The 12500-nt window shown below is 48.7% G+C and overlaps 1 protein-coding gene across 1 annotated transcript in view; it reads left to right on the forward strand.

The window, feature by feature from the left end:
- The window catches only part of cntnap2a (contactin associated protein 2a), a 139764-nt gene that overhangs the window by 100133 nt on the left and 27131 nt on the right, over nucleotides 1-12500 (forward strand). Inside the window, exons 13-14 of the mRNA XM_056584298.1 lie at nucleotides 468-686; nucleotides 7447-7683. Of these exons, the coding sequence (XP_056440273.1) occupies nucleotides 468-686; nucleotides 7447-7683 (456 nt within the window). The remainder of the gene's footprint in view (nucleotides 1-467; nucleotides 687-7446; nucleotides 7684-12500) is intronic.

Here is a 12500-nt window from a genome sequence, read left to right on the forward strand (position 1 = left end):
AGCAAATCAAGCATGTGATTAATAAATTGAACAATGCACGGAGCGGCAACGGAAAGGTTACGTTGCTGTTGTGGAAAGTTATTGGGGAAAGGTGTTTCAGGTTGTCATAACAACCAGTGTGCGCTTCCTTCAAACGTGTGTACGTGGTAGTGTTTGTGTGTGTGTGTCAAAATTGTAATGTGTGTTTATGTGAAGTTGTATTGGTAGTGTTAGTCATTCGAATCCAATAAAGCAATGGCCAGTGGGAACATTGCTAAAGTAAGTTGTCTGTCTCTCTCTCTCTCTCTCTCTCTCTCTCTCTCTCTCTCTCTCCCCCTCTCTCTCTCTCTCTCCCCCCTCTCTCTCTCTCCCTCTCTCTCTCTCTCTCTCTCTCTCTCTCTCTCTCTCTCTCTCCCCCCCTCTCTCTCTCTCTCTCTCTCTCTCTCTCTCTCTCTCTCTCTCTCTCTCGTTCTCCTTTCCCTCGGCAGCCCCCACGGTCGTCTCCTTCTCCTTCGACGTCGGCAACGGACCCGTGGAGCTGCAGGTGCATTCGGCCACGCCCCTGAACGACGACCAATGGCATCGCGTGATGGCCGAGAGGAACGTGAAGGAGGCGGTCCTCCAGCTGGACCTGACCTATCGGGCGTCCCGGCCCGCTCCCCCCCAGGGCCACACCCGGCTGGAGCTGTTCAGTCAGCTCTACGTTGGTAAGAGATGAAAGAAGTCAGAATCATTACTATAATAATGCATGCATTAGTAGTAGTACAACACAATAGTACAAATTAAATAGCCATACTTGAGTAAATGTACAGATATCGTCCCACAAAATCTGGTAAAAGTTAAATTCACCCAGGAATACTACTTGAGTAAAAGTATCGGATATTAATCGTACTTAAGTATCAAAAGTATTTTTCTGATAGTATATGTACTGAAGCATTGAAAGTTAAAGTAAATACAACGAAATATACACACACACATACTTAAATAGAAACATACTAATCTAAGCACAGATATTAGTGCGGAGGAATGATAGAAACGAATCGTCCACGACCGATGAAAGACAACAAACACGGTTGCGCAATGAACCACACAGTCCGTCTAAGGACAGTCCCATTCACGCTGTAATCTGTAATCAACAATGAAATTATATTGTGTTTGCGCAAAGCCAACACACTTCACACATTATCAGTGCAATTATAATTGCACTGGAGTTCCTAATTAAAATGAAAACATATTTTCCAAAACATCTCCTCAGATACAGGCATCCTAAACTCCGCCAAGACGCCTGATGGTTTTATAAAGTTGAAGTTGCGTGTATTGATTTTGTGCGCACACACGCTCTTCTGTGTGTCGTCTCCTGAGAGGCTTTCGTCTAGATTAGCCACCGCTGCTAATTAAGTTAATGTTAATCACATACCGAGCTTGGAATTACCCACACACACACACACATAATGACAAACACGCACACAATCACGCACACATGCAAACACGCCCACCATCTTTCCAGTTTAATCACAGCCCTGCATTACATGCAGACGCACGTCCGACCCTCCAAAACATGACGGCGAAATCGCACCATCCCAAAAAAGTTTTGCTGTTAATGACGTGAGATTAGCGGTTGGCCGCGCGCCTACAACCAATCTATTTCACTCTGGAAGGTCAAAGTTTATTCATGTTAGATTTACTAGCTATTCTGCTAACACATACACACACAAACACACAAAACCTCTCTCCCTCTTACTTTTCTATCTCTCTCACTCTCGTTCCCCTCGTAGTTCTCCCACCCAACCGAAGCCCATTTTCCGTTAGAAATAGAAAGTGCAGGCTATGGATCTTGCTAGCGGTTAGCTCCCTGTGAACGGCTCATTTGGGACAACATTGGGCCTGTCAAAGTCTTATTACCTCCCCCCTCTATCCCCGTCCCCAGTCCCCTTCCATCGATATATACACCCCACGCTAGAGTAGAGCTCCTATGGAGTGGAAGAGAGCCGTGTGTGTGTGTGTGTGTGTGTGTGTGTGTGTGTGTGTGTGTGTGTGTGTGTGTGTGTGTGTGTGTGTGTGTGTGTGTGTGTGTGTGTGTGTGTGTGTGTGTGTGTGTGTGTGTGTGTGTGCTGACTATCAGGCCCCCCTCTCTTCATCTCTGTCTCGTTTCTGAGTCCTTTTCTGAGGTGTCAATAGTCCAGAACTGCAGTTTTGGAGGGAGAGAGAGAGAGCGAGAGAGAGAGAGAGAGAGAGAGAGAGAGAGAGAGAGAGAGAGAGAGAGAGAGAGAGAGAGAGAGAGAGAGAGAGAGAGAGAGAGAGAGAGAGAGAGAGAGAGAGAGAGAGAGAGAGATGATGGGCAGTCAAAGAAATGCTGAGGCAGATAGGCCTGTTTTTTTTTTTTTATCACTCTCGCTACGAAAAGCCTCGCCTGGAGGAAGACGGTTCAGACTCCACAGCCCCGTGTCCCCAAACCCTTCGCTCTGATCCCTGTTCTGAATATAACATTATCACTTCAGGGTCTCCTCAGCCCGTGGCCTAACTTCCACCAGGCTTCTCCCGTCTTTATCAAACCCCCAATTCGGCCCTCCATGTATCTCTCTATCGTACGGTTAGAGGTGACCCATGCGACACCAGAGAACGCTGCGAAGGGAATACTCTTCACAGCCACCATCTCACTAGTGAAACCGCAGAACCGCCAACGTGGCGGGAGCCCAACGGAGCCCCCGATGTCACCTGAGGGGGGTCTCGCGGGCTCAATTCAGAAGCCTGGAGAACGCCGTAAAAAGAGTGTGTGCGTGGATGGCAGGGTCGATGGCGCAGAGTGCTACTTTACGTACAGACACAGAGGAGGGACAAAGAGCAGATTGTTATCTTATGGGGGCTCGGTTTCCAAAAAGAGGAGATGTCGTGCCATCGTACGCTCTCGTATGTCATCTGTAATCCCCCAGGTAATCCCCCCCACACCTGGCTTTGGGGGGAGGGGGGGGGGGGGGGGGGGTGACACAGGAAAGCCGACAGGAAGTGACAAGAACTGCAGTGAGAGGAAGTTGCTTACAGATGGACTGTTTACCTCAGGAGAAGCGAGAGATCTCCTCATGTTTTTGTCTCCGGGGATGGGGGGGGGTGAAGGACTGACGGCAAACGGCTGGCTCCGACGTCACGTTGGCTCATTAATCACCCGTTTTAATTCTCTGTAAATACCTGCTGCCGCTGCACACATATTGTGTTTGACTGGTATTAATGTTGTTTTAAGATGTAGGACGCATGATTGGAGCCGCTGCTGTCTTGGCCCATTATTTTGTTTGTCTAGCATTATTTGATCTTATTCTCTCTGCGCCACCCATCCTTGATTTGTAGCTCCCTCCCTTGTGTCTCCGTCTCTCTCTATCCATCTCTCCCCCTCCTTTCCTTTTCTCTCTCTCCCAATCTCGCATTCACTCTCCATCTCTCTCTAGTCATCTCTCCCTTTCTCACACTCTCTCTCGCACTCTCTCTCTCTCTCTCCTCCCCTCCCCCCTCTCTCTCTCTCACTCTCTCTCTCTCTCTCTCTCTCTCTCTCTCTCTCTCTCTCTCTCTCTCTCTCTCTCTCTCTCTATCTCTCTGCTCTCTTTGCTCTCTCTCTCTCTCTCTCTCTCTCTCTCTCTCTCTCTCTCTCTCTCTCTTTTTCTACCCCCCACCAGATCAATATGCTTCTCATTAACCATTGGACTGGTTCAGTGTTCACCAAACAATGCCTCATTTGCTCTGATTGGCTGTGGAAGTAGATGTTGGCCCATCTGCACGCTGTCATTCTCTGCACTCAGTTAGCTGCGAGTGTTTCACGGCATGCACACATGTGACAATAAATCACCCCGCCGTGCGATCTACCCATCACATTGTTGTTGTTGCCAGATTTTTACTTAATAGGCTTTTCACAGTTTGTTTTGTCCTCTTTTCTTTGTTGCATGATTTGGGGTTATTCACACCTTGTTTTGGCTTGTTGTTTTGTGTGTTTGTTTTGTTTTTTCCTTTTCTCTTTTTTTTGTGTGTTTGTTTTTGTCGTCTTGTCTCGCTTCCACCCGCCCTGGCATGGCGGCCATCTTGGCTTCGCCTCTGCATGTGTGTGTGTGTGTGGCGGCATCGCCAGGGAAACCAGCCTCGCAAACCTGCCAAGACAGTAGGTAGCATTTAAATGTGTCATGTGACCCCTCTTCCTCCTCCGATAGCCTTAATCCTTTTGATCCAGAACGTCCACAGCCGGCGGGCTGTAGCCAGCGGCCTGTAGCCAGCGGCCTGTAGCCAGCCCCGAGCAAGGCGCCTCAAATGAGCCAAATTTTGGATCCATCTTAAAAGGAAATTCACCATAAATCGCTTCGGATAAAAAGGTTAGGTAAACGACTGAATTGTCGACGGTGCTAAAAAACGCTCATATAATTGTCTAAAAGAAATGGAAAAAACGAAAAGAGGAAGCCATATACATGAAACACAAACGGTGTGTAATCCGGTTTTCGTCTTTCTCAGGTTCAAATGAACAAACAGGGCTTTGCAGGTTACGTGCACTCCATCCTCTTAAGGGCGTGCACGCCTCTCTCATCAGGGGAACCTCCGCTCCCACCAAGCTTTAGTTAGAGCTTGTTTAAATAAACCCTCCTGTCACCGGGAGGATGCATGGCATGGCATCTCATTACCCGCGTGTATATATATATACAAGCCCCCGGTTTAAGACGTTTAAAAGCCACTGATCGCGGCAAAAAACCCGAAAGATACAAAGCAGCTCGTATTACTTTCTATCTTCTGTGTCTCCTGTCCCCTTGCCCCCCAGGGGAGATGTTAGAGTGACAGGCTTTGGTCTGTGTTTTGGTCCGGTGCAGAGTGTGTGACCCCTAGACGATATCCAGTCCAAACCAATGCTAGTCACGTTGTTTGTATGGGGTTGGGTGGCATTCGGTGGCATTCGCTGGCAGCCGCGGCAGACACCTGTGCCAGCCTGTGTGTGTCTGGCCATTGGCAGAGGATGCTTTGTTTCTGGGGGATCTGCCATCACACTAGAGTAGTTAGAATGCAATGCGAACGGGGACAGAAATGGCTCCGGAGAACGGGTTCCCCGACTGTGTATAAATATACATGCACCCACACTCTCCCTACCCAACAGACAGCCACATTGCTTTTTGCAGGTGGCTTGTCTGTAAACTAATACATGGGATTATTTTGTAGAATCTGTCGATCCTGCATTCGTGACTTTAAGAGGTTGTTGGGCTCCGGAAATGTTATTCCGTTGTATAGCGATGTGTTTATCTTGCTCATGGGGAAACAGAAAGGACACTTGCACTTTCAACACACACACTCACCGGGTTTTCGGTTTATGTGTTTACATGCATGCATCTGTTAATAGGTGTGTGTGTGTCTGTGTGTGTGTGTGTGTGTGTGTGTGTGTGTGTGTGTGTGTGTGTGTGTGTGTGTGTGTGTGTGTGTGTGTGTGTGTGTGTGTGTGTGTGTGTGTGTGTGTGTTTACATGTGCGTGTATTTGCGTGTGTATGTGTTTACATGAGTGTGTTTCTATAAGTTTATGTGTGTGTGTGTGTGTGTATATGTGTGTGTGAATGTGCCAGTATACAATATGAGTACATATGCACAAGTGTGCATATGTCTCATGCATATGACTCACGCATGAGTGCCGGTGCATTAATCTGTGCGTGTGGGTGTGTGTTAGAAGGAAGGGTGTATACCTTCCTGTTCCCGCTAAGCAGCCACCCCCCTAGCCAACCCAGCCTGCTGTCCAGTCAATTAGCGGCTGATTTAAGAGCTAAGTAAACAGGTGGCAGAGAGTGCAAGCCAATCAAGGATACAACAGATTCATTAAGCGGCGGGGAGAAGACAAATCAGTTAGGAGGCGACGTGCAGGACTGCTCCCAGTCAGAGGGACGTGGCGTCCGTGCAGGACAACTATAAAGTATTTTTATGAGTTGGCTCACAAAGATGCGTTTGTGTGTGTGTGTGTGTGTGTGTGTGTGTGAGTATATGTGTGAGGGAGTGTGTGTGTGCGTGTGCATCTGTGTGGGGCGGTGTAGTGTGTGTGTGTGTGTGTGTGTGTGTGTGTGAGTCCATTTCAGCTTTTCTTAACAAGTCGTGGTAGATATCCTTCTACGATCTGTGGGATATAATTGAGTTTCTTGTTTATCGATACGGCCTTAGGTTCTCATTAACGAGAACGAGTGAAAGGCAGAGAGCGAAAGAGTGTGTGTTGACTTGTATGTGGAAACGTGTTTGTTTATGGTTGTGTTTACCTCACCCTGTCATTGCGGTGGGAATTTTTTCATGTTATGTACAAACCCTGTCCACGTTAACGAGCAGGTAGATGGGGGAAATGCTTGAGGGACGGAATGACAATGTTGGCACTTTGGAGAAATGGCTGCTTGCCGAGAGTAAGCAACGGTATGTGTCTGCCGGTGTGTGTGTGTGTGTGTGTGTGCATACTTTATGTACGTGTGGGTGTGTGTGTGTGTGTGTGTGTGTGTGTGTGTGTGTGCACGGTGGAAGGTTGCGACTTAGCATGTGTGTGTCTGTGTGTGTGTGTGTGTGTGTGTGTGCGTGTGTGTGTGCGCGCGTTAATGCAAAACTGCTAACGATCACACGGCGATCATTACACGGTTTTAAAAAGCCCAGGAATCAAAGCAGTGGAAGGTTGTCTGAATAACAAAGTAACAATTAAAACGATAAACATGACATCAGTGGCTTCCTCAAGGCAGCGATATGAGTAATATAAATCGTGTTGCTTTATGCTTCGACTTTCATTCGTCCTTCCCACCCTAACTTTGTTAATGATTTTTTTCTCCCCCTTACCTTCATTTTCACATGCTCATTAAAACACCGTCCGAATACCTCTCTCTCTCTCAAGCCTTCCCTCCTCTCCACACATGCTCCTGTATCATCTGCTGTGACTTTCTTGAACCTGTATCCCTTCCCTTTGGTATCCTCAAACCCCGCATTGAATTCCTTTAATTCCTTCACTCAATCGACTCCTTCCTTCTTCCCTTTCTACCTCAAACCCCCTCTGCCTTATCTCCTAACTTCCCTCTTCTTCCCCCTCCCCACCGCCCCTCCCCCCCCCCCCCCCCCAGTAACCAGCCTGGTGGTCCTCTTAAAGGAACATTAAAGACGGATCGTATTTTTTCACAACTAATTGGCCATCATGGCGGACAAACGTTATTCCTCACAGAGACTATTGCAGGATCAACTACTTAGTTTAAAATGCATTTTAAACTACATTTTAAACTACTGGTAGCTAGTTGTTCCCAAGTTTAAAGTGTCTCTTCATTGCTTATCAATGAAGAGACAAATTCTTATGAATGGAAGGAAAGAAACTAACCTAACTATTGTTGCTGTTGTTTTTTGTTGTTGTATCCTCTATCTTGTGAAAATAAAAATAAAACGCATGATAATAATTAATTAATCCATTATTATTATTATTACCCCCCCCCCCCCCCTCACCTCTGACCTCAACAACAGGTGCAGCCGGGGGTCAGCGCGGCTTCCTGGGCTGCATCCGCGCGCTGCGGATGAACGGCGTGACCCTTGACCTGGAGGAGAGGGCCAAGGTCACCCCGGGGGTGAAGTCGGGCTGCCAGGGCCACTGCACCAGCTACGGCGTCTACTGCCGCAACGGGGGCCAGTGTGTGGAGCGCTATAACGGCTACGCCTGCGACTGCACCGCCACTGCCTACGACGGACCCTTCTGCACCAGAGGTGGGGGTCTCGGGGGTTGTAGTGTGTGTGTGTGTGCGTGTGTGTGTGTGTGTGTGATTTGGAGGGGGGGGTGGGGGGGGGGGGTCTGCATGTGTGTCTGGGGGGGTTCATGTGTATGTGTGTGTTGGGGGGGGGGGGGGGGGGGGGGAGTTTGGTGTGCGTGTGTCTGGGATAGTTTGGTGTGTGTGTGTGCGTCTGGGTGGGGGGGGTGGTACGTATGTGTTGGTTGGGGGGGGGGAGTTTGGCATGTGTGTGTGTGTATGTGTCTGGGGGAGTTTGGGGTGTGTGTGTGACGTATGTGTGTGTCTGGGGGAGTTGGTGTGTGTGTGTGTGTGTGTGTGTGTGTGTGTGTGTGTGTGTGTGTGTGTGTGTGTGTGTGTGTGTGTGTGTGTGTGTGTGTGTGTGTGTGTGTGTGTGTGTGTGTGTCTGTCTGGGGGGGTCAGAAGGTGTATAAGGTCTGGGGCTGCACGTGTGGTTGGAAGGTCACTTTTAGAGGTCCAATGCAGTTGATGTGAGTTCCTTTGCTGCACAAAGCGTTCTTACACATTTATATACAATATATTTATACACAAATGTCTATTTATTCATCGCAGCCTTCACCCAAGCATTTCTATTCCTCTCCGTTGAGACTTGGATGTACTTGATTCATCGCACACAAATTGTCGGCTATTTTCACACACGCTAAATAAAGTTGTGAATCTGGATGGGATCCCTTGAATATCCTTTGCAGGCGTATCCACTCGTATTCGCCTTGGTATCATTTGGATAAATCCGCCAGTTGCCTGATAAAGTGCACTAAACACAGGCGCACTTATGCCATACTTTTTATAAGTAGTAATAATTCATGCGTTAGGTTATGGGAGAGTTTTATTTCAAACCTCTCGACCATGTGTTGACACCAGCGGCGTTATAGACACCAAATCAGTCTAAATATAATCAAATACCAGTTAAACCCAATGCCATGAATCAAATCAACATTCGGATTTCATACATGCTTTGAGGATCCATTGCAGTCCTCTGTGGCCATGTGTACACAAAGAGACCGCACACACATGCACACACGCACATGCAAACGCACACACACTCATACACACACAGTCACACATGCATACAAACACGCACACCGACCAACACACACACACACACACACACACACACACACACACACACACACACACACACACACACACACACACACACAAACACCCACGGTCACACACACAAACGCACACCCACCCACCCCTACACACACACGCACACACCCACTCGCACACACACACACACACACAGACACCCACGGCCACACATTCCCTGTCCAAGCCAGTGTTTCGGCACAGCATACTGCAGTCTGTGCCAAAACAAGGCATAATCTCTGGGCTCACACGTTCCCTTGTCATCCGTGTTTTTTTTGGGGGGGGGGGGGTGCTTTTCCGTCAGAAGGCGGCGGCAGCGTCCTGGCCCCTCCATTGTTTGGCTCCTATCTTTAGATCAGCAGGCCTGTTCCACAGAGCCCCCCGACAGCCGAGGGATTTACCATCCTGAACAACAAGATCTGGGTGTTTTTCTTGCCCCTGGCTGGTCGTACGACAACAGCGCTTGATGTGTTTAATCGTGCCCCCCCCCCCCACCCCACCGCCCCCTGCGTCCCAGATTCCCCGCGCCGCTCACAATCGAGGAGGCATCGATTGAAGACGGGAGGCGTTTTCCCCCGATCGTTTCATCACCGTGTTTGTGATGAAAATAATCCTAAAGAAAGAGCCAGCCCAAAACAACCGCTCAAACCACAACAGCGTTTATCTGCAGCGATTCGAGCGACGCGGCGTGTGATCCGTCGCTTGACTGGCAGGGGTGAGGGTGGAGGGGGGGGGGCGGGGGGGTAGAATTGCCGGTGGGGGGGGGAGACGACGAGATGTCATACAGTGAACTCCCGGGGAGCGACAAACAGCTCATGTTTGTTTCATAGGGCGTCGTTAGAGTGCACTGGCAAAGTCCCGTTCTCCCCCCCCCCTCCTCCTCGATATCATCCTCCTTCTTCTCCTCCTCCCCACCTCCTCTGTCTGCTCCTCCTCCTCTGCCTCAAGCCCCTATATCTCCTCTTCCTACTACCCCTCATTCTCCAGTCCCTCCACCTCCTCCTCCTCCTCCACCTCCTCCTCCTCCTCCTCCACCTGCTCTTGAACAGGTTCTCATATGAAATGCTCGGGGTGGGAAGCAGCAGAGGCCATGTTGTCAGATTCTCTCCCTCCCTCTCGCTCGCAAATTGCTTTCAGCGCGTTCCCAAATATGGGCACGCCTCAGTCTCCGTATGGGGCTCCCTCCTACTCTCTCATTCCATCTCTGACTGTACCTCTCTCTCTCTCTCTCTCTCTCTCTCTCTCTCTCTCTCTCTCTCTCTCTCTCTCTCTCTCTCTCTCTCTCTCTCTCTCTCTCTCTCTCTCTCTCTCTCTCAGCTACTAGTCACAGAGCTGATCCCAAACACGTGAATTAATTAGTTTCTTAAAGCCGGATGGGTGTGTGAGTCACCACACCCACACATCAATAACCCCCCACCACCCCACCCATTTCCTGCTCCGTCAATCCCCCACCCACTGCATATCTTGCAGGGGGGAGACAAGTTGACAGAAGAAATGCTGAGCTTGTGCAGTATTAGAGTGTGTGTGTGTGTGTGTGTGTGTGTGTGTGTGTGTGTGTGTGTGTGTGTGTGTGTGTGTGTGTGTGTGTGTGTGTGTGTGTGTGTGTGTGTGTGTGTGTGTGTGTGCGCGCGCATCAAGCCCGAAAGGGTGATATGGGGGGAAAATCTTTTTGTGAGACATGAAAGGACCTCCGCTGAATTCTGCCACACTCAATCAAACTTCAAGACCTCAAGAACTAATTTCATGAAGTGTGTGTGTGTGTGTGTGTGTGTGTGTGTGTGTGTGTGTGTGTGTGTGTGTGTGTGTGTGTGTGTGTGTGTGTGTGTGTGTGTGTGTGTGTGTGTGTGTGTGTGTGTGTGCGTGCGTGCGTGCGTGCGTGTGTGTGTGTGTGTGTGTGTGTGCGCGTGTGTGTGTGTGTCAGCCTGTTATGTATACAGCAGCAATAGAAAGGATACTAGCACAGCCTTGTCTTGTGAATGAAGCTCGACCTCAATTATGTCCCGGAGGCGAACACTGCCTGCTCTTTCCTCTTTCTCATTCTTCCCTCCTCTTTTGCCTTCTTCCTGTTCTCCTCCTCCTTCCTCTTCCTTTTTGTTTCTTCTTCCCCCTGTGCTCAGCCATCCTCCATCCTCCTCCTCCTCCACGGTCTCCTTTGTTGCCTCGCTAACAGTTCATCCAGCCGGCTTCAGGTGCCTTATCAATGGGGTGTCGGTCACCTGTAAGCATCCTGGCAGCCATGCAATAGCTTGCTGCCTATTCATTTCCCAAACAAAGACAGAGCAACAAAGGGACCCCTGTCAAAGCGGAACAAAATTACCCCGACAGTATATAGTCTGGGTATACCGTACCGAGTCCCTCGGCCCTAATGGCAGTTACAGCGGTGGCCGGTCGTAGAGGAGGATCTTAAAAGTCATGCTGAAAATGATCAGAGCGTGTTACCCATATTGGAGTCCATACATCTAATTCAAAGTGCTTTATGGGCAAAAAACAAACGACAAACGACTCTACAGAGCAGTAGTAGCTTTCGAAATCAGAACCCAAGCTTTGAAGATTCTGAAGATCTTGTAGAATCCCTTCGTGGTTTCATATCTTCCATTGTTGGCGTCATCGACCTTCTCCTCCCTGTCGTTAATCCATCCCCTCTTCTCTCCCACATGGCGCTGCGACTGAAGAACGTGTGCAGTGAACCATAATTGCGTGATGCATTTCCATGCTATCCATATTTACAGACTGCCCCGAGGACCTGACTGTATTGTTATTATAGTCTCTCATTCTTTTGCTATTCTGCCCTCAGGGGTCACAGGAAGAACACAGTGTACACACTGACAGAAACACACACAAACCACACAGTGTACACACTGACATCTGCACGCACACACAAACAAACACACAAACAGACACACACAACACAGTGCACACACTGACAGAAACACACACAAACAACACAATGTACACACTGACATATGCACGCGCACACAAACGAACACACACACACACACACAACACAGTGCACACGCTGACAGAAGCACACCCAAACAACACAATGTACACACTGACACATGCACACACAAACAAACACATACACACACAACACAGTGTACATGCTGACAGAAGCACACACAAACAACACAGTGTGCACACTGACACATGCACACACACACACACACACATCATAGTGTACACGCTGACACGTGCACGCAGACACACACACACACACACACACACACACACACACACCACCTGGGCCTGCATTATGTGGAACAATTCATCAATTATAAAGCAAATCATGAATAGTACCAATTGCATTAGTAAACGATGTCAGGATTATCTAATGAATCCCGCAATATTTCCCGCCAGACCTCATCTCCCCTCAATATCAAGACGTGGAATGACAAACTGGAAGTCGATTGAATCCAGTTAGGGAAATCATATAATGGGACAGAATCAGATTTAATGAAGCTGGTTACCATGGCGCTAAGTCCGCCTCTCGGCTCTGTCTGGGTTGACTCATTTGCGTTGAAAATAGCATAAAATCTCCAATTTGACAGAGTTTTCAAACCTTAAGTTCAATAACACCGGAAAACAAGAAAAGATTAGCTGGCCCTGCCATCGAAGCATTAGCCTTGGTAGCTGCCAATTTAACACCCCCTAAACGGATGTGAATCCCTAATGAGCGTATCTATC

This window comes from Gadus chalcogrammus, chromosome 23 (genome assembly GCF_026213295.1).
Source record: "Gadus chalcogrammus isolate NIFS_2021 chromosome 23, NIFS_Gcha_1.0, whole genome shotgun sequence".
NCBI classification, from domain to species: Eukaryota; Metazoa; Chordata; class Actinopteri; order Gadiformes; family Gadidae; genus Gadus; species Gadus chalcogrammus.